At 40.0% G+C, this 27583-nt stretch overlaps 1 protein-coding gene, 1 long non-coding RNA gene and 1 pseudogene across 2 annotated transcripts; 1 reads left to right on the forward strand and 2 right to left on the reverse strand.

Moving 5' to 3' along the window:
• The first annotated feature begins 3437 nt into the window (after positions 1 to 3437).
• Positions 3438 to 5437, forward strand: LOC148018308 (S-adenosylmethionine synthase 2 pseudogene; annotated as a pseudogene).
• Positions 5438 to 10621: 5184 nt separating this feature from the next.
• Positions 10622 to 11923, reverse strand: LOC148018309 (GCN5-related N-acetyltransferase 8-like). The gene has a single exon (XM_087662208.1). The coding sequence runs from the start codon at positions 11826 to 11828 to the stop codon at positions 11139 to 11141; it is 690 nt and encodes a 229-aa protein (XP_087518334.1). The 5' UTR covers positions 11829 to 11923; the 3' UTR covers positions 10622 to 11138.
• Positions 11924 to 23818: 11895 nt separating this feature from the next.
• On the reverse strand, positions 23819 to 24423 carry LOC148018310 (uncharacterized). The gene is made up of 3 exons (XR_015687785.1): positions 24303 to 24423; positions 24038 to 24142; positions 23819 to 23973 (listed from the first exon to the last, which is right to left on the reverse strand). It is a non-coding gene; the product is annotated as an uncharacterized LOC148018310 (long non-coding RNA).
• Between the last annotated feature and the right edge of the window lie 3160 nt (positions 24424 to 27583).

Below are 27583 nucleotides of genomic sequence, written 5' to 3' on the forward strand. Positions count from 1 at the left end.
CCCTACTTGGAATCATGCTCAAACTATTGGCAATACTAAAGCCGAACCATGTGTACCTATTGGATAAATTAGGCTAAGGTTGTGGGTCCCTCTCAAGAATCATTGTATCCATAAGGAAGCCTATAGATGAACCTTGTTAGATTCACTTGTAAAACCTCCAAGAAAACCATTGGAAAGCACTGATCAATTGGAGTATTTAGAAGCCAAATCAATGACAACCCAATTAATAGTCTATAGTGGGAAGTATCTACCAACAATGAATCTGTATGAGACATAACCTTCCAACTTGGACCCATGGGAGGAAAAATGGTTCGACACTCTTGCATCTCAAAAGTGGTCAAGAGCTCCTACACATGCCACTATGGGGAGAGAAAGATCTCCCTCTCAATCTATCATATCTTATAATCTAGAAAAAAATAAAGAACTCCTATATCTATCATCTCAAACTTCTCATGGAGTGCTACTTAGTATTTACACATTTACATGTGTGATACGTCTATGCCATATTTCAATGTTTGCAACCACTCATTTGTATTTATCATGCATAGCAATATTCTTAGTAAGAATTCTAACATCTAAAGTGAATATGTAGCCAACTTTACTTTGTTTTGTGACCAACTTGTACTTATCATTAAAGTCTTCCACGAGACAGCCTTTTGCATTAAATCAAACATGCAGCTTGGTCTATCATTTGACCAATAGACATAAATTCTTCATGATGGATAGTACATGTAATATATTTGACAGACTCTTTATTTGACTGTCATGTTGCTTGATCATCTGGACATGGTCATCTATCAAGGGGAGATCATCCACATAGAGCACAAGTACCATATGCATCTAGTTGACATATGGATTGACTAATTTTGATCAAATGTAAATCTCTAATACCCCAACTTATCCCCAACAAATGAGTCTATCTTCTCATTTCAATCACGAAAATTTGGTTGTTTAAGGCCATAGAAGGCATTCTTTAACATGTATACCTTCCCATCTCAAGAAGAAAAGCCAAAAGGATGCTCCTATCAAAGATGAGATTGTCTACATAGAGCACAAATGCCGCGTGTCCTAGCTAACGTGTGTATATACAAATTTGGATCCAATGCAGATCTCTGATACTCTAACCTATCTCAGACGAAAGATTCTATCTTCTCATCCCAAGCACGAGGACCCTGGTTGAGGCCATAGAGGACCTTCTTTAGCCTGCATGTTGGCTCCACAGATCCTATAAGCATGTTCCCCCCCCGCTCTCTCTCTCTCTCTCTCTCAAGTAAAAAGGCATTCTCATTCTCTATCAAGAAACTCACAGAAAAATGTGTTGTGTAAACAGGTAGATGTTGTGAGTCTACGACTGAAGGAAAAAACTATTCTCTATCACGAAAATCGCAAATAAATGTGTTCTGTAAACACTTAGATGCTGAGAGTCTACGACTCTGCGTGGAACACACAAAAAGAATAGCTAAGAGTTTTACTACCATACTTGAAGTTCGTGAAGCGGACTTGTATGTAAAGGTACGTATACACGTTGACAAGTATTTAATTGTAGTTGGAAGCACAAAAATGCAAACGTCCATGTGTTCTTGATGTTCTTACATTGAAGAGTTGAGCAACATGTGAGATTTGGGGCAGTCAGATCCTGATAGCGAGCATGCTTTCTTCTTGCAATCATTATGTTGAGAAGAAATTTGACACTCATTTGGCTCTGTCTGTGCACGGGATGGTCAATGCGTAAAGCCAACCTGTTACGTTTCATGGATGATGGCCATGGTTGGCTTGGAGGTGAGCATGTCTCTGGGTGCGTTTGTCTTTGGTTATGCAAAGGTGGGATGTTGTCATAGCCCCGGCCTACAAGTGAGAAGTGAGCACGTTGCCTTGCCAAAGGTGGGTATGTTGGCATCAGCTATCTTTAGGAGCCTCATCTTGGGCTACAAAAAAAATCAGACAGCCTCATCATGTCATCCTCCTAAAGAGTACTCTCTCTTCTCGACCTACAATAAAATAAGACAGCCTCATCATGCCTTCACATGCCTTGGAAGATCGTAAGAAGGACAATGGCTCGTAACAATGGATTCTCTAGATCCATGCTCCTTAAATGGATCGATACCTAAGAAATCTGGTGTGTTTCTTGTGTCTAATTTACAGGTTTTAGTCGTGAGCAAGAAGAGCAAATGCAGAGGCCAAGTGCCAATTGCAAAAGGAAATAAGACTCAAGAAAGAGTACAAGGTTGCTAAGTTTCTCGCATGCATTCTCCTTTACAGGTCTTATTTCAAAATAGGGGAAGACATGCAGCCAATGTTAGAGCAATATAGAGCACAACATCACTTCTACGTGTGCGCCTGCATGGGTGCTATATACACGAGCCTGGAGCATGAAATATGTGAGCGTTGCAATGTGTGATGCCTTCAATACTTGAATTTCATTTTTGTTGAATGGTAATCTGTTCCCCTTGGCCTCATGTTCATTGGAGAAAAGCATTGCCAACATTGCAAACAACAAATTCTCATTTTGAAAATCACGGAATTCATGCTAAAAACATAGACTAGCCACCATATTTTGTAAAATGCCTTTTATGAAGTTTTTGAGTGAACATAAATCTTAATTAAGTGTATAACGTTGAGAGAGAGAGAGAGAGAGAGAGAGAGATTCCTTGGTAGGCACATAAAAGAGTATGATTGGGCTTGAATCCCCTTGAGTTTACAATGTTTTCCTTCATGTATAACATGTTTTGCATTCCAACATTAAATGGGTTTCCAATGTATATAAAACATGTGACTCAACAAGTTGCAAGCTCTATTCATTGTTATGACCAATCTAAGACTAATTGGTCTTGTTGCATAGTGAAGCCATGGGTTCAATGGCTAGAGAATAGGAGATTGTAAGGGCCTTACCAAAATTGCAAAGGTTGATGTAAGGTGTAGTGTGAAGTACATTGTGGCAATCTTTATGAAGGTGGGTAATGGGTTTCAAGGTGGTTGATGGTCTTCTCAAAGTGGCTACATAGAAGGATGATTATGTGTAAGAAGCTGAGAATAAAGAATTAGTGTAAATAATATTGATATTATGCCATGTCACACTGACATTGGTATAAAAGGAGAGGACATGTAATTTTACATATCTTTTTGACACAATAATACAATTACAGACTTTCTCTCCCTTTTTGCTCACAGCTTCTATGGCTTCCCCTTCTTTCCTATCTTTCTCTCTCTAAATCTAGTCTTTCTCTCTCCTCGTCACTCTTCTTCTCTCTCTTCCTACAGTCTTTCTCTCTCCTCTTTCTCTCTCCCTAGTTCTCTCTCTGACAAGTGGTATCAGAGCCTAGTTTTTAGATCCTTCCTTTCTCTCTCCTTCTTTACATTTAGTTTCTTGTCAGTTTCAGGAAACCTTACTATGCACAGATACAGCATTGAAGAACCATAGCAGTCAAGAAGTACTAGACATGGCAGCTTTCTTGGACTCCACACAAGCTATGCCAGGAGGGTTGATCAAATTTGAAGGCATGGAGACAAAATGGCAGCTCGTTTTCAACTTTGAGGTAAAATTTTAGGGATTTTGCGTGAAGGAGGTCAATACAAAACTTGACAGAGGTCTAAATGGGGATACTCTCCAAAAGTGAGTCCTCTTCTTCTTCAACTTTCAAGCTTCTCTTCAAGCTTTCATGGTGCAACCAAGATCTCTACTTCATCTCTTGTCACGATATTCATATCTCTGCTACAATGGATAGCATGGGACATTTCCCTGCTTGCTAAGCTTCAGATCAAGCACCACATATAGCAGTATTCAGAGCTTTATCTCCCTTGCTAAACTGATCTTCATCTTGCTGAAGGGAGCACAGGGCTTCTTTCCTGCTTTGCAATACGTGATTTCTTTTCAACACGTCTTTGCATGAATGGATCTGTACCTGGATCATCTGATGACTTTGCTTCAATAACAAGAATATCTTGCTCATCACGTACTCGCTTGTAGCCATAACGACGCCTCCATTCATTTGATTGCTCATCAAACTCAAGCTTACTACGCTTTCTTTTCTTTATGCCTTTATTTTGAGCAAAAAATCTCCCACTTAGTTGGTGGTCTAAATTTAGGAAGAGGCTTTTCTCTGGGCACTTGGGTGGTGGGCGATGGCAAATTGACAAGCCGACCGATCTTTTCAACAGTTGATGGAAGGTTGAACAGCTTCTCAGCACAAGCAATTGCAAAGCTTGCTCACCTCATTCGAGGCAGACCTTCGTGATGTCATCCCTGCTTGAAGAGGTGGAGACAGTATACACTAAGCTATCTCCTCCAATGTCAACAAGATCTCAGGGAATTTTGAGATCGAGCAAGCTCCAATAGCAATTTTCTTCAATGAGTTGCCTTCTCACCTATCAGTTTATCACTGATGGTTCTTTCTTTGCCCTGTATAGCAAAAAGCAACGGAAGCTTCTGTGACAACCCTTCTTCATGAGAACTCCAAAGCAGAATATGACAATGTCCTCCAATGTGATCAATATAAGCTTGCCATAACCAAGAGCAAAGCTTAGGAGCCATTCTGCACTGAATTAGAGACCAGATTAAAGAAAAGCTTTGTATGCCCCAGTTGTAGCGACAGTGTCCTGGAAGGATGATTATCATTGATACTTATGGTGGTTGGGGAGCCCATGGAGGTGGGGCTTTCTCTGGCAAAGATCCCACGAAAGTAGATCGCAGTGGGGCATACATTGTGAGGCAAGCTGCTAAAAGTGTTGTTGCATCTGGACTTGCCTGCCGGTGCATTGTGCAGGTTTCATATGCCATTGGTGTGCCCGAGCCACTATCTGTATTTGTGGATACATATAAAATTAAAAAGATCCCTGATGCTGAGATTTTGGAAATTATTAAGAAGAATTTTGATTTCCGTCCAGGCATGATTGCTATTAATAATGACTTGAGGAGGGGAGGTAACAAGCGGTACCAGAAGATTGCTGCATATGGTCATTTTGGGCGTAATGAGCCTGATTTCACCTGGGAGATAGTAAGCCTTCAATGCAGCATGTTTTCCTTCTCAAAGTCCCACAAGTTTACAAATCCATCTTCTGTAGCATTGCCAAACACTGACTTCCATTCAGGGCACCATTGTACACACAACACCATTGAGGAGTGACCCTGAAACCTATGTATGCACAGGAATCCCTTGGCCATTTGCAAACAGCTTTCGGCGATCAAACATGTGAATGGAGTTATCACTTGAGCCTGTTAGTAGAAGATTGTCATTAAGTGAACTCCAATCAACACAATGAAGGTCTGCTTCATGTGCTTTCTGGACCTTTATAGGTTGATCATTTCCAAAACGAGCATCCCACAATATTAGATGCTGCGGGTGTTGGTGATCACCGTGCAGCCACATTTTCAGTCTTGTCTTTAAAGAAGAAGGCCTCATGCAAACCCTTGTCCAGCAGTCACACATTGCAGGAAGGCTAGAGTGGCTTCTCAGAGGGTAATGGAGCCTTAGAAGACAATCATGTCCCTGCCAAGCCAAGCAAGTCCACAAAAAAAATCCGTCTGTTGGTTCATGTGAAAGATGGAAGCTTCCCTGAACCAAACTCCTGAGATAATGTCAGTGATTTGCAGGGGTGCTTTATGCTAGTAGATCTTCCTTCTTCTCATTACATTAAAAAAATGACAGTCAAACAAATGTACAGGTGTTAGCATCTCAGAGTTTAAAAGGCAGTACACAGGCAGCTGACATCAGACCAGAATCATTCAAGTTGGTATCGGCCAAGCTCCACTCTGGGTGTGGCTTGTTTGTACTGATGACCTCTCGACCACTTATCAGTTCCAACAGGAAAACTCCAAAGCTATATACATCACTCTTCTGGTTGAACACTTGTGAACTCAAACATCTGCATAGTCCCATATACAGCTTCTACTCAAACATGGCTCTCTTTCAGGACCTTTTTACATAACAACCGTCCTTACAGGGAATAGCAACGTACTCTGGGTCTTAATAGGAAATAGCAATTGCAGGAGCAGTACTTGAGGATGCATAGTTTTGTATTCCAACCATTAGTCTGGACATGCCATAGTCTGTCACTTTTGGTACAAAATTTTCATCCACAAGGACGTTGCTTGTCTTGAAGTCTCCATGTATAAGAGGTGGCACCAAGGAATGCAGATGGTTTAGACCTGCACTTAACAAATCCTGCACCTGTAAGCAATCAATGCTTTGCAACCTCCTCCAAGCAATGACAACTCAGCTGCGCCAACATCACAGCCATCAAGCATAATTGACTGCAGGCCTTCCAATTTCCGAATGCTCTGGAGCAAAGCATCAGTTATTTACTGGAAGGGAATAAGAGAGTGAGAGATGTTGCAGAGTAGCAAAGCCATCAGCAAGGCCTACCAGGCCAAGTGGAAAGTTCTGAATTCATGGAGTACATAGGATCATCATGTTTAACCGTATGATGCACAGGTTCAAAAGTTTTAACTGGGAAGTTTGGACTGGATGGATCAATCAGAACATCTACACAAGACTTGTCAAGATTTTCATCCAAGGAGTGTTGCAACCATGAGAACAATTCATCCTCCTGCCCTTACGCTTGCTGCTAGTTCTGCCGATAATTCAAGGGACGCCTGAACAGCATCATGTGACGTTCTGGTCGATGGATTGCGTAGTGTATCCAGCCACGAGACTGTTGAACTAAAGGAGATATGTTATGGATATTTCTTGAAAATGTAGTAAATGCAAATATATAAACAACCTGGGATGCCGTACTTCTGACTGTTGAAACTTGGAACATACCTATGGATGATATAGTGTAGAACCTGCTAGTTCAGTGAATGCAATTGTATATACATCTTTGTACAAAATCTGATGTGACAGTAATGTAGTCCTGTATACAGAGATTTGGGGCCTTTACAACATTCTACAACTTATGATCTTTCTCATTGTCATGCCAGTAATGCAGTCCTGTATACAAAGATTTGGGGCCTTTACAGCACTAGGGGGAAAAACATGTACATATTCCAACAAAGGCGAGGCTTGCATAGGGACTCCTAGTGCATGGTCTACCTGAGAATGTGTGGCAGACACCAGAGGTCCTAAAATTCACCAACACAGCAACTCGACTATAATGGCAGCTGAGATCAATAGCTCCAGCTCTAGTGAACAAGGTTGGCTTCAAACAAAGGCTAAAATTGACAAACTTGGAGTTTTAACTGATCAATGTATTGCTCTTATGAAGGCGGTTATGGAAAAAACAGCAAAACCTAAATCAAATGCTTATGCTTATGGCCAACATGTATATGTTGATGGTACACTTGAATCAAATGCTTATGCTTATGGCCAACATGTATATACTGATGAGTATCATTCCATTGAGCCTTGGCAGCAAAATGGCTATTATGGTCAACATGCTTATGCTTATGAGCATCCACCTCTTCAGCAACATAGTTATGATTATACTTGTGAAGCTCTCTTAGTTGACCAGCCCGGTTCTTATGGATGTGACAGAAATGGTTATGCTTATCAGTACCCTTCTAGCTTTGATCAGCAGCAAGCAAGTGATTATGACCGACATTATGCCAATACCTATGCTCATGGACTTGCCAATCATCATACTTATGGATAGCCTAGGATGCAAGGACATCATCGTAATCATGTTGGTCAGTCATCATGCAATCTTGGACAGCATGTTTATGGGCAACAATATGATCAAAGTTTTGGTAGTAGGCATCAGCAAATAGATGTATTTGGATAGCAACATGAACATTTTTGTGACATGTATTCTCATAGAGATTATGGACAGCATGACCAATGATGTGGGATCAATGATCAAAGGCAACATGCTTATGTACGTGAGTAGCAAACATCGATGGAAGCAAATGCATATGCTCAACCAAACTGTCCCTCTGATGCGCAGCAAGGTTGTTATCACCATATGCAATATGGACAACATGAGCATTATGGTCATGAGCATGGGCAGCCATCTGTTGTACATGAGCAGCAAGATGACTATGAGCAGCATGTCAGAACTATTATAGAGCTAACCAATGGTAATGAGCAGGTATGTAAATTACTATCTAAGGCTAAACGCATTAGACACCTTACTAGTGATACGATACGGGAACTGCATGCTGCGGTCTTATGCTATCAATGTGCTAAGCCACTATCTTGTAATCACCAAGCCACATGCAGAGCAAAGACTGCCAAAATATTTTTGGTATTTGAATATTATGATACAAAGGATGGAGAAGATCTTGTTGAAGACCATTTTGGTATGGGTCCACAACAAGAAGCTCACTTCAAGAAAGCAGATTATGGACAGCATGTGGATTTGGATGATCATGACGCCATGCGAGAGCCCCGTCAGTCCACAGACCTACAGTTTAAATGCTTGGACATCACTAAGAATACAGGGTCCATGAATATACAGCATTTAGGGGTTGATGCAGTTCATGCAATGGTGACTTCAGCCTCATATGCTTCAGTCATACAGAGCATGGTGATGCTTGAGAGGCTTATGGAAGAGTTAGTGAATACCATCATGATGATCATGCTTCCAGCTGTACTTGACTTTGATCTTATGAAAGTTGATCCAATGCATGGCAACGATACCACTTTCCCTTTTGATCCGGATGGCTATAGACTGACCTTGACCCTCTGCATAGATTAGTACTGCTTTTGAATATTAGGTAATCTTTCCTTTTACCACTTGTAATGCTGTACAGAGTAGTACTCTGCAGTCCACTACTTAGCTATACCAATAAGTCCTATCTTTGTTTTTTAGGATAAAAACTTCATTTTGAGTGGGGATGGATTGTAAGAAGCTGAGAATAAAGAATTAGTGTAAATAATATTGATATTATGCCATGTCACACTGACATTGGTATAAAAAGAGAGGACATGTAATTTTACATATCTTTTTGACACAATAATACAATTACAAACTTTTTATCCCTTCTTACTCACAGCTTCTATGGCTTCCCCTTCTTTCCTGTCTTTCTCTCTAAATCTAGTCTCTCTCTCCTCGTCACTCTTCTTCTCTCTTCCTGCAATCTTTCTCTCTCCTCTGCAGTCTTCTCTCTCCTCTTTCTCTCTCCCTAGTTCTCTCTGACATTATGAAGTTGGGTTCCAAAGGTTGTCTTTTCCTAAAAGCACCTACATTGAAGTAAGAAGTCTTACATGAGCTTGAGTGCATGATGAGGACAACTAGAATAAGGGAGCTAGTAGCAATGTGAGCCCTACTATTAATGACTTTTTATAATACAAACAAGATTCAGTTTTAACCACTTGCTTGGTTGTGGCACATGGAGCTTTTGTGGAGCCTTTGCATTGATTGGTGGAGATTCAATTCCTCACTTTTTGGATCCTTACATTCTTTTGGTGCATCATGTCAAATCATTTTTATGTTGCCACTTTTTGCCCTATGCAAAATAATCAAGGGCTTTGATTTGTAACACCACTAAATTAGTCATTGTAAAAATTAGTTTAACAATTGTAGATTGATGATATGACATGCAATGTAACTTCAACTATCCGATGCATCCATAGATAGTGAGATTAAAGAATGCAAAGTTGTGCCATAGTATTGGCCCCCTTATCTTGGAGGAAGAATATACAACTCTCACTTGAGGGCTTGAAAACATGAAAAATCTAACATTGACATGTGCCTATCTTTTGTCATTACCATTTTTTGTTGATGTAGCAACAACATTATAAACCATAGGCTAGGTTTGTCTTGCTTTGAAAAAGCATACATATGCATATGCAAGCTTGTACTCACACATAGAAATATACTTCTTGGATGTATACCCCTATCCATACATGCAAACACTTGAGATTAGTAGGATGCATAGTCCATCTAGATACAAACCCAAACAACAATATGTAGACTCATGGTTTTGAACCAATAATATGTATCCCATTCATCATTGACATAAAGCAATATTGAATGAGAATGCACAACATTCACTTCACAAGACACACTACAAGCATACTTATAGCAAAGTTCAAGGTTTTCAAACATAAAGCATGCTATAAATGTTGGACCATTTTTCTAGTTATGGATATCATATACACTTTTGAGTTTTTAAAGGTAGAAAGTTTTAGACTTGTGAGACCACATCCCAAAGAGACAACTCGAATGATTAGTACCTTTCGACAATTCTCTAAGGAAATGCAAGTCTTGATGTTTCTCAAATATGAAAATACATTCAAAGAGAACCTAACTTCTAATCTCCTCCATGTCTTGCTTCTAACTTCACTTTGGCTTAGCTAGGAGACCTAAATATGAAAGCCTTTGAAATAAATTTGAAGTCGTGCTTCTACTATCGCTATGCTTATAGCTATATTGTATATCTAACTATGATATTTAAGCTCTTCTTATGATTGAAGTTGCAAATGGGATGGGCAATTAGTATGAAAGGTCTTAAATGTGCATACTACCATTATTTGTGAATTTATGGTACCAACTATGTTTGCTTTTATATCATTTAATATGGTGCATCATTTGAAAAGTCTAAGGCGCATCATTGGAACACTCTCCAAATGATGCAACCAAATGCTAAAGCTAATCTATTTCAATTAAGACTTAAGAGTCAATAAACCTTTACTCGTTTGAAAGGAAGTGTAATGCACCTTGATTATTTTGGATTAAAAAAGCAGAAACCAAAAATGACAGCAGCTTGAAGCAAACGTGTAGTTGTCATTGCCCTCTCTAGCATATACCTTGTGGTGAGGACATTTCTCCATAGAAATTGGACGTACTCTATCTCCCACATAGCTCCATGTGATCTGAAGAGTTTCCATGGCATTTACCTTCCAATAATTGCAAACTCAATGGCATAATCATATATTGGCAATGGCAATTCTTTGACACTAACTGCATCAACAACATTTCGAGAAAGAAACACAATTCTGAAAAGCCACCGAGATACTGATCTTTCGATATGAGGAACAGAGCAAAATCAGTGACATGGGAATAATACTATATTTGAACGGATTAACATGACCAAAAATTGGCATTGGCCAAGTATCCAAACATATAGATAGCGTCTCAGAAACAACCATTCCACTGCGGTCTGTCATTGAACGGAATGAGCATCTTCTTCCCTGTCAGAGGAAACAATGCTTGAACCGCTGCCATTATTCGACAACAACGAGGGCATGGGCATTTCCCTTTCAAGGATCGCCTTCAGCCATGGTGTTCTTGTCTCCTGAGCCTTGCACGTGCAGGGCCTGGCCCGTGAGGCGGCAAATCCTCCACTCGGGAAGGACATCGGCCCCGATGCCCTGGTAGAACTTGATAGCATTCTCATTCCAGTCCAGCACGCACCACTCGACCCTGCCATAGCCAAGCCTCACAGCCAGGCGTGCAACCGTCTGCAGCAGGATGGTGCCGAAGCCGCAGCCGCGAAAGCACTCGCGCACGAACAGGTCCTCGATGTAGAACCCGGGCTTGGCAAGGAAGGTGGAGTAATTAGGGAAAAACAGCACGAAGCCTGCGACGACGCGGCCCTCGCCATGGCTGGAGACGAAGGCATGCGCCTGGGTGTCTTTGATGGCGGAACGGAGGGTGACTGGGTGGACTTCCTCTTGGAAGAATGGAGGCGGGTCTGTGTGTGTGGTTGCTGCAGGAAGCGATGGCGGTGGCGAGGAGTCGGAGCTGACCTCGAGGAGGAGGACGGTGGGGCCTTGGAAGGGGGCATGGTTGAAGAAGAGGGAGGACTCGAGCTTCTCGACTGTGGCCACGCACATCTCAGAGAGGCGCTCGAACTCGGCGAGCTGCTGGATGAGAGACAGGACTCGCGGCACGTCGCTCCTCTGCGCCAGCCTCACATGAGCACTCACCACCTGCGTGAACTCCTCCATTTCTCTCGCTCTTGCGCTCTCTCTCTCTCTCTCTCTCTCTCTCTCTCTCTGTGTCTTTGCCAGTGCACGAAGTAGGGTTTCCTACACAAACAAAAACCTCTCATGATAGTGGCCCTAAGGCTCGTTACACACCAGCATGGACGGACACGTTTGAAGGAAAGAATGTGTCCGTCAACCAAGTCGTGCATTTCACGAATGTCGGACACTTTTGCGCAATAATCTCCGTAGTGGATATCGCACACAAGGTGCTGCATTACAAGACATTTTTCAATTAATAGATATTATGCCTAGAAAGGATGGAACCCCCACCAATTGGCATGCATTGAGGTGTCTAATACCACTAGGCCAAGCTTCACTTTTTGGATATTTGGGCACCATTTTGTATCTAAGCATGTTATTGGGATTGTTTTCAGGGTGGGTCAGGGTCAAAGCATGTTATTGGGATTGTTTTGAGGGTGGGTCGGGGTCAGTGCTCGCTATGTAACTACCCAAAGACTCGCCTCCCCCCACATTTTCTTAGTGCACACCTAGAGTTGATGTTGTAGCATTGAGGATATCCATTGTGGCTTATGATGAATCACATGTCCTCCTGTCAAGCCACCACCACTCGAGATTTCAAACTGAGGTTTTTGCCAGTCGTCATGTGTTTTTTTCTATTCCACCCTTCAATATGCACCACTTTTATGGGCCTTTTTTTCAAGTACATGCAAATTCATTTGGGCGCTTCAATCTCTCTAGTTAACAAACCAATTGACAACAAAATTATTTTGTAAATGCGGATTGATGATGTGAAGCTCCTTATGGCTCTAATTTCATGCACATCCTAAAGAGTCGAGGAATCGAAGGGGGCCAAGTTACATGTCACTATACTAGCCCCCTTACCCTACATGGAGCAAGAGCACTATCCATGAAAAACAAGAGTACTATTGAAGCACTAGATGAAAAAAAAAAATTGGTAGCAATTAACACCTTTAACTCAAAAATTTGAAGAGATTTTGAATCAAATTACATTTATTTACCATTTTTAATAACCAAAACTTTCATAAAGTTCAAGGTTTTAAACCTTCTTCTTTAAGTTTTGGGTCTTTTTGAAATTTTTACAATTTATTTTTACATTAAACCTTGATTTTTCATGAATAATGTGTCAAAGAGCACTATTGATGAAAGATGATTCTTCTTCAAACAAGAGCATTATTGCCCATTGGGATGAAAGGGCTAGCTCCTAAGATAATAACATGTGTGCATGCAAAGCATTGCTTTCAATGCCACAGACAAAGTGCTCTTTTAAGTTAATGTGTATGTGGCAACTAGCATCTCTTAAGAAGGGACACATTATAAAGGAAAATTCTTATCGTAGCAAACATGAAAACATTCAACTTAAAATTTTGCCATGAGTTTTGAATCACATCACATGTACTTTTTGCTTTCAAAACTTGGATTTTATCAAAAATTTAAAGAATTTTTGTGTTTAGCAATTAAAACTTTGTTTTTTGTGTGAAGAAGAGCCAAAGATTGACAATAGTCCTCTCATATTAGTATTATGTGGAGAAGTCATTTCACATGTCAAGACGCAATATGTAAAATATGACAATGTATTGAATTACAAAAGAAAGATGAAGACAAAAGAAAAAGTAGGTTTTGGAGATAATTAGGTAAAAACTAGCAAAGTAAGATATCACATTCTCCATCAATTTGAAAACAATGGCTCTCGTATGAACCTCTCATGGGAGCTCTCATCCTATCTTGTACCCAATCAATCAACTATTGGTATATCATCTATCATGAATCCTATATGGATCATTTCTCCATAATTGACATATGTACGCATGTATGCTAATATTTGCATCACATATAGCTACATTTCAAATATAAACATTCATACAAAGAAGTGTACTTTTTAAAACCAAGGACTAGGTTTAACATTAGTGCTTGCAAATGGCACTAGCATATTGCAAGTTGACTTGTATACTGATGGAAATATGGTTTGGTTTCAATCACCCTATCTTCCTCCTCACCCATGAGTGTATATTTTTGGCATGTCTAGATCTCTAGATTTTGGCTTTTGTATGCACTACACAATCATTGTCATAACTCATAGTTGGACGTAGAAATCGCATAGTTGGAAGTAGAAATCGACTACAATAGATGAGAATTAAAGGCTACCAATGATAATACATCAAACATGTTTGGATTGGAGAAACTAGATTAATTGGTAAAGTGGAACAATTTTCACTCTCCCTTTCTTGTTTAATACCAGATATTTGATTGCTTTTCTCTATCCTTTTTTCAATAGTTGCACCATCGGTCTCACTTTGCTGTGGCCATCCATACTTCCATTAAAAAGGGACATATAAGTGCCATATTCTCTAAAAAATACATGTGAAATCCAATTATAAATCATTACTATGGCTCATGATTCCTCATCCCACTATTGGTTAATTTGGTAATTTTGATACATTTACTTCTCCTCCATCAAGTTTGCATAGTCCTCACATTTCTCTAGTAAATTTTGTAGCATTCCCCTTTTCAACTCTTCATACATGAATCTATCTTACATGGTTTTGTAACTTATGGAAATCACACAAAAAAAGAGTATTGCAAATATGCTTATAAAAAATGATGCCATTTTGAACTTGTAGAGAAGTCTCCATGGTACTGACTTGCACACCTCTTGAGACTTGATATCCTCATCTACTTTGAAATTGTTGAAAACATGTTCTCTTTCTACTTTCACTTTATGTCTTACATGAATTGGGAGAACACATTGCTATCAACATGAATATTGTAATATTCTTATCAACTTGACAATAATTTATTTCCACCCTCCTATAGTATGGTTTGATTTAATTCTAATTTGATCCATTTTCTAAATGGTGTGGTTCTATCAACACAATGTTATTGTACTTAAAAAGTGACATATTGGTCTCTTATTTGATCCCATCAAATTTAAATTTAAGAAAGGAGCTTGGCTTTGATTTTCTTATCAAAAATCTCCATGGCCTTTAATATTCTAAATCAATCAACTTCATTTAGCCTCAGTGATACCAAGTTATACATTCTCTCCTTATTTAGGACACCTTTGATCTTTGGGGCCCAATTCAAGCATGTGACCATTCTAGAATGGAACAAAATATTTGTCTTAAATTAACATGAGATATATATACATAAGCATCAACTACTGAGGGATGAAACCTTACTAGTACCACTTTTGTAACATGCTTATCTAATGAATCCTGATAGCACATACTTTAGTAGCCCATCGATAAGTAGTCAAGGTTACTTTTGTCCAGATGTCCTTAGAGTAACTGAATATTTGTATCCTTGAACCCTTGAGTCTACCTTGCAAGGGAAACTCTACCTCAACACCACAAGAATTGACCTAAAAATGAGAACCTAATTTAGATACTATGGTCTCATGCTTATCTAACGAATGTTGATAGCGCATACTTTAGTAGCCCATCAATAAGTAGTCAAGGTCGCTTCCATCCATAACTCCTTAGAGTAACTAAATATTTGTATCCTTGAACTACTTGAGTCTACCTTGCAAGGGAAGCTCTACCTCAACACCACAAGGATTGACCTAAAAATGAGGACCTAAGTTAAATAAATAGTCTCATATCATCCATCTAGCATTAGCTTTTGAGGTGATTGCATTGCTATCATCCCTCAAGTTGAAGCAAACCATTGCCACACTTGGTTCAAAGAAAGTGGGAAACATGGGGGAGTGGTGTGCCAACCCTTCTACCCATGAGGTATCTCAACTATGACCCCCTAAAATGATACTAGCTAGGTCTTAATGACAACATGCTAGAATAGTCATCGTTTGGTCCTTCCTAGATTTGCCTAATCTAACATCCAAGTTATGATTGAAGCCTCTTGGCATATTGAGACCATTCTACCATTTCAAAGACCCATTAAGGATCTAATCATTTGCTTCCCTCAAAGAGTTTCTTTAGTTGTGTAATTAATCTAGCATAATTTCCTTAGACACATAGAAATTGGCTTCATTAATTAACCCCTTTAAACAATGTTCATTCGTGTAAATTAGCATAGACATGAATACCATTTCAGATAGTCTTTTGGAAATAGTTACAAACAAAGTATTTATATGCACCTTCTTCAAGGTGCGATGCTACAATGGCATTCTACCCCTTACATTGGGACCCATATCCAAAGTACCTAGATACACGTATCCAACTGCCATGGGCACAATCCACTAATCTACCCTTAGCTAGCATCATGGCCTTTTTAGAGAACCTATTCTAGGCTCGTAGGGTTTCTACTCTATCCTAGTCTACTATCAAGCATATGATGGGAATTACAACCAAGCCCCATTGATTCCCACATGCCTCAAGAGTAGAGGAGACCTCTTATCACTGGCACTGATCCCAACATTCAGGATGGAAAGAGGTAATCCTAGTGAGAAACCTAGGGTTTGCACCACCTTAGGAGTTTTTCCAAGATTCAATTAAAAACAAGGCAAATGGCCTATCTCATCTAGGAAAGCATATCTTTCCAACCAAATCCAATAAATGTAGTCCAGGAATTGAACAAATTTTGTTTATTACCTACCTATTTGTATGAGATATTACTAATAATATCTCCCCCTCATCCATACTTGTCACCTTTATCAAGTGACAATCCACATGTATATGCTACCTTGGGTTAGTTGCAAATGCTGTAAGAATCATAAATAATGTTAGTGGTACTAAAACTTTCACACTTGACTATGTTTGGGCTATTGCGATTATTCACTCACATTTGCTTATCTCTTTCATCTAGGATGTAAGCCAATGGTTCCCATCCTAGAAGTAGAATATACAGTTTAATAGGAAGGCCCACTCAATAAGTTTATCTCCACCTTGAACTCCTCGTGCTTCTTTAGCCAATGGACATTCCATTCTCTTGGTGCCTCGGAGTCTCCAATGAAATGATGATTACACATTCCTCAAACATAGACATTGCTAAAGAAGGTCTCCATAGGTTTTGTATACATTGTGGCAACTTGTCTAATTATAGGTATGACAACCAAACAACATAATTAAACAAGAGGGAAAGGAATGGATATTTGTACCTATGTATCAAAGTATAAGAATATATGCATAAGATTGGTATGACAAAGCAATGTATAAGAACATAATAAACGTCCCTTACAAATACTCACAGTTAGAGATTCTTATATATCCTCAATGCAAACTTGTATAATACTTTTGTCACACATGATCATGAGAGGAGTATCACCACTCATGTCCCATGCTTCTAATATTGAGTCCTTTCTTATTTGCCTATGTACCTTTTTACCCCTGTCTTGGTCCCACCTCCATTATGCACTACCTGAGATAATACCTTTTTTATCATTGCTCTCATCTTCTTTGACCTCCTCTTTGGTGCTACTCTTAAACATTACTAGTTTCCTCTTTCCCTTGCAAGCTTTCCTAGCTGAAGCAAATGTACCTTCATGCAAGGGGTGAGATGGCAATGCCTTCCCCAAGGTTAATCCTCCCTTATAGGCAATCACAATGCCCTTTGTCTCTACAAATATTGGTAGTCTTGATTGTCTTGCTTTCCCCCCCTTTTTTTTTGTGGATGTCCCTCTCTTTGTTGTTGACTATCTCCATTAACTACATGATGTCCACCTTGAGGGTGAGGGGGAATGTCTATGTCCTCCTCCTTTGAGTCATTTGATGATCCCTCTTTTTGTTGCAATTGTTTAAAAAAAAGCAAGGAGTAAGTGAAACATATTAACTTTGAGATAGGAGCTACTTATAGTTGATTCAATTGGCCATTGCACAATTTCATTTCTCTTGAGCTCAATGTCATTTTTGTTGATGAACATGATCATTAAACATTTGCAATATACAACTTTAACAAGGTCTCCCATATATCTAGAAAGTAAGCCTTCAAAAGTCATCATCTACCAAATGAGGCCTTCTTCGATAAATTCAACAGCCTAAAAAAGGGTAACATAATCTTTCTTTTGAACTCTGCTCTTGCCATGCTATTGAGCTACTTCCAAATTGCTAGAATCTTTATTGTTGTTCGTAAATAACCAATAATAACTTTAAGTTTGGATTTTCCATCAACTCACATAGATTTATTTCTAGAGAGAGAGAGAGAGAGAGAGAGGTGTGCACAAAGTAAAAGGTGATGGACACGCATACACACAGAGAGAAAAAGAGTAATGCATAAAGTGAAAGATGGTGGACATGCACACACAACAACAAAGAAAGAGTCAGAGGGTGGGGGAGGAAGGGTGAATATGCACATATAGAGGAAGAGAGGAGGGGATGGAGGATGGTGCACACGTGTACAAGGGAAAACAAAAGAGAAAGATAGAGCTAGAGAGAGAGAGTATTGACCAAATTGAGAAAGGGTGGACACAAACACACAGAGGCATATAAATATATATATATATATAGGTTTTGGTTTTGAGCTCCAATGGTTGCCTATTTGTAATGCCTACTTACTAGATTTGTCCCTTTTCTCCTAAAATAAAGTCCAAAGGCTTTCGCTTGATTGGCATTACCAAGAAGGTTATTGGCCTCATAGACCTGCTTGAATTGCTTAAAGTTTTTAGGGTCATCCTTGGGGTGGTACTTATCTAGTTATTTTACAACCAAGGGATATTTGCCTAGACTTTAGCACCTAGAGTGTTTCCCATTCTTGTTAGGATGGTTTGTGCAATGTGGATCTCCACTTGCATCATGTTAGAGCAGTCAAACAAGCATCATTGCATGAGATCTAAGAGGGGATCCTATCACGATCTCATTGATCCTACATTCAATAACATTCTACCAATACTTTCCATCTCTGATTATATAGTTGCAACTTAGTGCCTAGTGTCATTATTAAGATCTAACAGACAATTGAGAGTGTTTGTCCCCTTGCCTTGCAACTCTCAAAGTTTCCTTTCCATAGCCTTAGGAGTTATAATGGAGACATCAAAATCTGCAACTTGTTGGAAGCTGTCGATTGAAGCCTAGAAGTCATCCAAGGTATCACATGGGCTCTCAGTTCTCTGCATTATGCTTGGTATCATCCTTGTAGTTTCTTTCAGTTCTAAGTGGACTAACTAGATAATTTGATCAATTAAGTCATGAATAGGAGTGTTTTCAATGTCTATGGATTCACTAAGACTAGGGTCTCTACTTGATGTGGGCATTGGAAGGTCTCATCCACTACTCAAGCACATGCATCCATCTCGTGAACTTTTTAGATGTAGCTTGGTGGATCTATCTTGATTCTCGAGATCTCATATGCACAATTGGCTTATGTACATGCTACTCTTTTATTTGGGATTACATCTATGACTCTAACATCTTTGGGTCTCTGACAATATTTGGTACCCTGGGGATTTATGCCTATCTTGCACTACTTGTTGCATTGCATATTTTGGCTACTATTCAGATATTCCTAGTAGTGGGACTTTGTGTTTTGGTATTTTTCCCATAGTTATACACTTATTTATTGTAGTTTTGTGACCAACCAAGCTGAAATTTTAGTTTTAAGCAATCCTTTGAGAGGAAACACTTATTCCAAGTACTCTATGACATCTATTTTGTGGACATCTATATCTTGCATTATATCCTACCTCTTGTTGTTGGTTTTAGGCTAATTTTGGGGGCATTTTATTGCTATTACAATGGCATGTTTACTCTTTGCTTTGTAGTTATCATGGCATGTGCTAACTAGGGATAGCTCCATCTTTAACATAGACAAGTCAGATGGCACCAACTTCATTACTTAAAGACCTAGATTTGGCAGGTATTGGTGCAAAAGAAGCAAATTTGGTCATTGAAATGCAAAAGCGTAAAGTCCAAGGAGTTTGATATAGAGGCATAGGCTGATTTGGATTAGCTATGCAAATCCACCATTATCTTGTCATTGTCCAAGCAAGTGTATTTCAACATTATTTAGATAGAAGATTGTGTTTATGATTTATCGCAAAAGATATATGATCTTTATGACAATCAAAGTCTTGTATCTCAGTTCTATAAGTTAAAGAAACTTGTGGACCTTTCCATGAAGGAGAGCACTCCTATGTCCACTCATTTGAATGAGTTCCACTCCATTATTGATCAACTTATCACACAATGCATTAAGTTTGATGATGACATTATGTCTCTATTCTTGCTTGTTACACTATCCGAGTCTTGGGATACATTCCATATTTCTAGGAGTGCCAATCCCCCTGAAGATGGGTTTAAATACTCAAATGTAAAGGGAACTTTGTTTATAAAAGAAGCAAATTGGAAGAATATTGATGCAACTCATACTTCTCATGCACTTATTGTTAGAGATAGACATGACAACGACATCATTTGGCATTGCTACTTTGCTTCTATAGGGTGGTTGTACCGCTCACTCCAGGTTTAAAATTCCATTAGATCTAAGAAATCGATACACTTGTAATATTCCTGTTCAAAGTGATCTTGCTCAACTATTGAGACGGTCGAGCCTTATTTTGTGGGATGAGGCTCCCATGATGCATAGGTATGCATTTGAGGTAGTTGATAGAACTTTAAGGGATATTATGAGTTGTGATAAACCACTTGGTGGAAAGGTCACTTTACTTGGAGGTGATTTTAGGCAAATCCTTCCTGTCGTGATGAAGGGATCCCGTGAAGATTCTGTTAATGCGACACTATGTTACTCTCATTTATGGCAGTGTGTTAAGGTGTTAAGGTTGTCTAGGAATATGCAAATGTCAACAGTTGGTGATGTGAATGATAATGGGCTTATTGGTTAGATTCAAGGGATAGGGGATGGAGTGGGTATTACAGAGAATTGTGATAAGTTACATATTCCATCTGGCATGGTATTAAAAGGACACTATATTGAAACCTTGGTTGATAGTGTGTACAGTGAAGTATCCATTGTGATAGACTTTGGAGCATATTTCAACGACCGTGTTATACTTGTAGCGCGGAATATAGAGGTGGCTTCTTTGAATCATCATGCATTGCAATTTATGCATGGAGAGGTTTACAGTACTATAGTGCGGATTCGATTGCACCGACAGATGGTAGCTCATTTTTGTACTTTGTAGAGTATCTAAATACACTAGATCTGGGAGGTGAGTTTCCTCCCCATCTATTACTACTAAAGATGAATGCACCTATTATTCTGCTTAGGAACTTAAATCCGAGAAAAGGTTTGTGTAATGGTACACGGTTTGATATGTAAGGCATTCAATAGAAATGTGATAGATGCTGAGATAATAACAGGAACAAATGTAGGGAAATGAGTTTCCATTCCTAGGATCACTTTTCTTCCTAGCACTTTGCAATTTCCATTTACTATGAGGCGGAGGCAGTTTCCTATTCAATTGGCATTTGCTATGACCATCAATAAGTCGGAGGGCCAAACTTTTTAGTTTTTACTTGAAGACATCGATATTTACACATGGACAGTTGTATGTTACATTTTCAAGGGTGAAATCTGCATGTGGTGTGAGAGTCTTGTTGGATGAAAATGGGAGCATTGTGAATGTCATGAGTGGCGAACATTGTATACAAGGATGTGCTTCAAAAGATGCAATAAGGTGTATTCCTTTTTTGCAAGGATGCATGTAAAGATGTGTTTTTTTGGAGGGTGCAATGGTATGCTTGCTTTTTTGCAGGGATGTATCCATTGAAATTTGAAAGCTTTGTAGTCATTGCTTGGCTCATATGTGAAATGGCCTTTATGCCAAGTTCAATTGGCATATACTCAATAGTAACTAATTATTTCCTACACTATATTTAAGTGTTTACTCCACTTTTGTAGATGCCTACCCCATGTTGGGGCTATTATCCAACTTTTGAGTATTAGAAGGAACTACAATGTATCTTGCACACAGTAACAATTCATGATATTATAAGAAGAACACTTATCATTGAGCGTCTATATGATGATGTCAATATAAAGATTTTACTTCCAGTTTTTATTGAGGTGGTGCATGGTGAATATACTTAGTATTTTGGAGTGCATATGGGTGAAGCTGAATAGGATAAGAGGTTTTGACAATCTCACACTGATAAAATACCAAGGGGGTGGCCGACGTATGAATTTAAAGATCTCGGTTGCTTTGTGACGCTACATCAAGCTATGGCAATGCCTGTTGAGTGGTTTGCAGGTGTTAGGCCACGTATTGTTATTCTAAAGTTAAGTAATCTTTGTCAATTATTAGATGTGTTTACGCTTACATTGTGCCTTTCTAAAATTTTAGGTGTAAGAAAGAGAGGAAAGACTATCATGTCCCCTATAGCATCACCAAGGCAAGGAGTGGAAAATGGGACTTGCTTCACCTAACCATATTGTGTTAGAGAGCAGAAAATTTTCCCGTGTATCCTCGAAGAAAAGAAAGCTTTGTTTTGGTTAGGCTCCCTGTGAAATTTTTGATTTTTTGGTTCGTATTGGCACAATCTCTAGAACAAACTTTGGTTTCAAACTCTACTTCATCTATGTGTATTATTAATACTAAGAGTTTTTTTGTAATGCTTGGATACACTTAAACTTTGTAATTGTGACATCCAAGGATAATATAGAAGTACTTCTAACTATTGCGCAAAGCAAGTATGGATACAAGTTTACAAGTTTGGTGCACGGTCATTGTACATATATACGATTGTCTATACACCTATATACAAATGTATTTTTAGCCTTTTATACATGCATATATGAGAGGGAGAGAGAGAGAGTGTGTGTGTGTGTGTGTGTGTGTGTGTGAAAGGAGGGGGGAGAGATGTGTAAAGGTGAGAGATGGAGGGGCTGGGGATAAAGGAGAGGGGTAAGAAAGGGGAGGGAGGGGAAGAGGTGAAAAAGGGGGCGAAAGGAAGACATAGAGGTTGCAGAGGGAGAAGAGAGATGAAAAGGGAGGAGGGAGGGAATGAGGAGGAGATATGCAAGAGAGAGAGAGAGAGAGAGATGGGTAAAAAATATATAAGAGGAGTCATAGAGAGAGAAGGGGGTGAAAAGGGGTAGGGAGAGAGAGAAGGAGAGAGGCAAAAAAAAAAGTAAGAGAGATTCAAGATAGAGGGAAGATAGTGAGTAAGCATGTGATTTCTTACACTCAAGGATATAAAATATGCATTTCGTATGCCTTTTGTTTGTGGTCAGGTGCAATGTTATTTCTAATTGTAACATGCAAAGCAAGTACGGGTAAAGTTTACAGGTCTGGTGCATAATAAGAGGTGTTGTATACACATATGAGTCTCTATACACCTAAATGCAAGTACAAGTCTATCCTTTTGTGCATACGAGAGAGAGAGAGAGAGAGAGAGAGAGAGAGAGAGAGTAAAAAGAGAGGGGAGAGATGAAAAAGTCGTGTGAGGGGTTGTATATAGAGGAGAGGGATAAATAAGGGGAGGAAGAGACAGGTGGAAAGGAGGGGAGAGAGGAAGTGATGGGTGTTGTAGAGAGAGGAGAGATAAAAAAGGGAGAGGGAGAGAGAGAGGGGAGAAGGTGAGAGAGAGCGAGAGAGGTAATATGTGAGAAAATTCACAAAGAGGAGAGGTGTGAAAAGGGTAGGGAGAGAGAGAGAGAGATTGGCAATAAATAGCGAGATAGATTCAAAAAAAACAGAAAATAGTGAGCACGCATGTGACCTCTTACGCTCGAGGACGCAAAAGAAGAATATGCGTTCATGCTATGGTTGTGCAATTGTACAGATGCTACAACTGTATAGATGTTATAATTGTGCAATGGAAGCGAATTATATGGTGTTTTTACAGTCAAGGATGGCAAAGTTATCATGTTGCAAGGCAGCTTTGCTTCCTTGTTGCCCCACTTCGCAGGATAGTGTTCCTTGCGAGGACGCTAGGAATATACAAAAGAGATGCTATAAAAGCACCGCATTGCAAGAAAGGGTAAATTATTGTCAAGACCAGCGATTCAAATGTCGAATGCATGGCCACATAGCGCCCCCCGCCCCCCCCCCCCCCCCCCCCCCCAGCAACACCATCGTCACGGCTGCAAACCCACCCACTTGAGCCATGGCAGTCAGGAAGTGCCTCGTCAACGAATTTTGCACCACATGGTCGCAGCAAGGAGGCTTGCATTGATTCACATACACTGTCCAGTTCATCTGTATCACACGAGCTCTATTCCCTGTCAAGGCCAACGCCTGTGTCCCCCCCTGTCACTGGACTAGTGTCGTAGTCTCCTGCAAAGAACCTCCAATATGCATCATTGGTCACATTTCCATGACTCGTTAACTTTGTGCTTACCAGAAGCCTGTGAGCTGCCGTGTTGAACATCTGTTTTGCTGCCCGGAGCTGCTCCCAATCTGGTAGAGAGCTACCATAGAGGAAGGCACACTTCATCCACATTATCTATCACAACCCACAAAACAACTCTCAGCATGACTCCATACCATTCACTGAGCATTCATTAAGCTGCGCTAGCATGATTGCTGCATTTCAATCCCAAGAAACACCAATATGACACTCATACTATTCTCATGCTTAGGTTTTCTCATATATTGGGATCTACCTGATCACAGTTTTTGTGATATTCATGAGGGACCAACTCAGATGTTTATCTTGAAGAGAAGAGACAGAAGTCCTTATGCCCCAAAAACTAGCAATCATGTTTTCCTCATGCCTGGGTTTTCTCATTGCTGAGTACTGACTGACACTTTCTCTCAATATTGAGGACTAATTAGGTGCACATAAAAGCAACCACATCAATCATGCTTTTCTCATACTCATAGCCTATGCAGATGGGCAACTATCGCAAATGAAGATAGTTAAACTGCCCATTCACAATGGTTGATTACCTACCAAAACTAGTACACATGCAAGACTTACAATTAAACCAACAAACTTATGGCATAAAAGAGATTTGTGATACATTAGGACAGCCTGTAACCATTGAATGATTGACATGTGAAGAAATCAATGGTCAAACTGAGTTGAAGAGCCATTAACACATAACATATTCCCATGGTTATCGGGGAAGCCATGGTCGAAATAAGATTCTCAAATATCCACCTCACATGTCATGATATTTTCTACCATGGTTATAAAAAGATTACATGAAGTCTTTTATAAGCCAGCCAAACAAATATTCTGGGTTGAGGGCAGGTGGGTGCAACCAATGTCCCTTTCATTTAGCACTTAAATGTCATTATCCCATATTCTCCTACAATAGTGCCATGACAAATAGAATGTTGAATACATGTAATAAAACGTGGCATGTCATATCAAATAGAGAGAAAATCTGACATGACAAATGACCGTTTGTGCAACCTTTTGCTTCGCCATGTTTCTAGCATTACAATGAGGCCAAGCATTACCACTTGAAGATAAGAGTAAGAAGTGCCCTTTTTAGCATCACAGTTTCATTGGATTGCTCCTTGTTCAAAGAGGTCAATGCTTAACAAGACGAAATATTCAATACATGTAAAACCTTGGACTTCTGGTCATCTATGAACACACATTCACAATATTTCAGCTCAAAGAAACTATGTTTATTATAATCAATGAGTGTGCCTTGCATGTCTATGCTGAGGATGTGAGCCAAGACTGAGGGGCTTGCAGCTGTAAAAGTTGCAACACTGGTTCTTTGAGTTTGATTAGTGTATCCTATAAGGAGAGCTCCCATTGAATAGCACACCGGAAGCCATAATTCAGATCTTTTTCCCTTTTTGGCATCATAGTTTCATTGGATTGCTCCTTATTCAAAGAGGTCAATGCTTAACGAGACGAAATATTCAATACATGCAAAACCTTGGACTTCTGGTCATCTATGAACACACATTCACAATATTTCAGCTCAAAGAAACTATGTTTATTACAATCAATGTGATGGTTAAGATTGCCCCTGCTATGATGAAAATGGTGACAACCAAGTGTGCAACTACTCGAGCAAGCACATCTGGTGCTCTTTGCCTATCTCAGAAAAGTTGCAAAAATAAGGATGAATGCCACCACTGGCTATGGAGCAACAACCATGAGCACGAGACAACAATCACAATGACGATGAGGAGATGACAATGTTGATCATGATGCAACCTTGATGATGAGGTGATAATGATCATTATGACAAGAAAAATGATGCAAACAATGGAAAGGAGATATCAATGATGATAATGATGAGACAAAATTAAGGTAAAACATGCACCAAACACAGGTATAAAACCATGCATGCCCCTTACTTAGTAAATTCCAAAAAGATCTACCTCGACTACAGCCAGCCCATATCAACTACTGGCTGGTAGAACTAACTAGAGGATGGCCATGGTGATATAATTAGGAGGTGAAGGCTATGCAGCAGCCAATCATGCAGTGAGGGCATGTGCAGAACTCTTAGCTACATACCCACTAATTCTGAGTCTTATCGCTTCATGTCAAGGGCTAGGCACGAGTTGATAGCCTGATCATTGCTCATTGATTAATAAATGTGTGTGCAATTATTACAATGGGGCTGCATGTCTGGTTCTTATTACCTCAAACTATCTGGCGGTGAGGGATGAGCTTCAAATGTTTTGCTTATAGATGATACCAACTAATGTGCGCATGATGTACTACTGAGATCATGATCAATGAAATCAAGAGAGGGAACTTACACAGGGTAATCGTTAAGGAAATTGGTGGTTTTCCTATGAGTCCAAGAGGACTGCTCAAGCTGCAACCGGGTAGAGAGGAGGAGAAGCAATAGCCTGCACATCGTGCATCGATGCAGGCTGCAACTTGCAGGTCGTTGGTAGCCACAATCTCGAGCTTCAATGGGAGCTTAGAATGGTTTGCATCATTGTAAGGCCTCTTAAGATGATCCCTCTGAGCACCTGATAATTCCGTGTTTAGCAGATGTTGGTGCAGAATTAAAGGGGGGGATGGATTGGGAGGAGGAAGAGGAGGGGGCGGCAACGGCGATGATTACAATCATAGTTCACGCGGTATCCAAACCCCCTCCAGCTGCCGCGCCCCCCTGTACTATACCATGGCATTATCACCCAAAACACCTATATAGGGAGTAGTAGTGACTCTGAGCCTTGCTTGGTTTCCACTCTACATGTGATTCCCTATATTACCCAGTAGTGAACCCTCTTATGTGCAGCATCACAAGGATGTAGCCCTGGGATGTGCCTAGGTTGTACCATTTCTTTGATTGAATAATACAAGAGTATACCTTACTCTCACATATCGTGTTACCTTTTTGTGCCATGTTGAGTGAGTAACAAGTGCAGGTGCATCACAGTAGGTATTAGAAAAACTCTTGCTCGAAGTGAAGGTGTGCTCATCACAGAAGTAGAAGAGAAGATCCAGTGCCCCGAAGAGAACAAGTCGTAATGACCCAAGTCATGTTGTCCCACATCGCGACGCCCTGTGTCGCATCGACCCCAGCGTATCCCCCCGACATGGCGACCACAACACTATCCGCCATCTGAAGACATGTCACGGCTTTCCCGTACCATGACCACCACCCAAAGGCGAAACACATTTTCCTCGTGTTAACAACCCCACCGACCACATGGATGACGATAGAGAGAATGTGCCCATCCCAACAATGGAAGAGAGGAAGAAGAGTAGAGGGCAAGAATGGAGAGTATCCCAAGAGGAGAAGGTAGCCGGATTGGAGAGGCAATTGGAGGGCATGTCAGGCATGCTAGAGTCAATTTGGAGGAACATGCAGATGAAGGAAGAGGAAGAGGAAAGGAGAAGAAAGCTAGACAGATCATGCTGCAACTACCAAACATGGACACTGACACCAAATTACATGGATTTTTATTTGGGATGCAAGAATGGGCTAGAAGAGATATAGAGAGGCAG

This window comes from Lygodium microphyllum, chromosome 21, assembly GCF_053477565.2.
Source record: "Lygodium microphyllum isolate KBCC chromosome 21, Lygodium_microphyllum_v1.1.10, whole genome shotgun sequence".
NCBI lineage: Eukaryota > Viridiplantae > Streptophyta > Polypodiopsida > Schizaeales > Lygodiaceae > Lygodium > Lygodium microphyllum.

Coding starts and splice junctions, on each gene's coding strand:
- LOC148018309 (XM_087662208.1), bottom strand. CDS start 11,828: ATGGAGGAGTTCACGCAGGTGGTGAGTGCTCATGTGAGGCTGGCGCAG.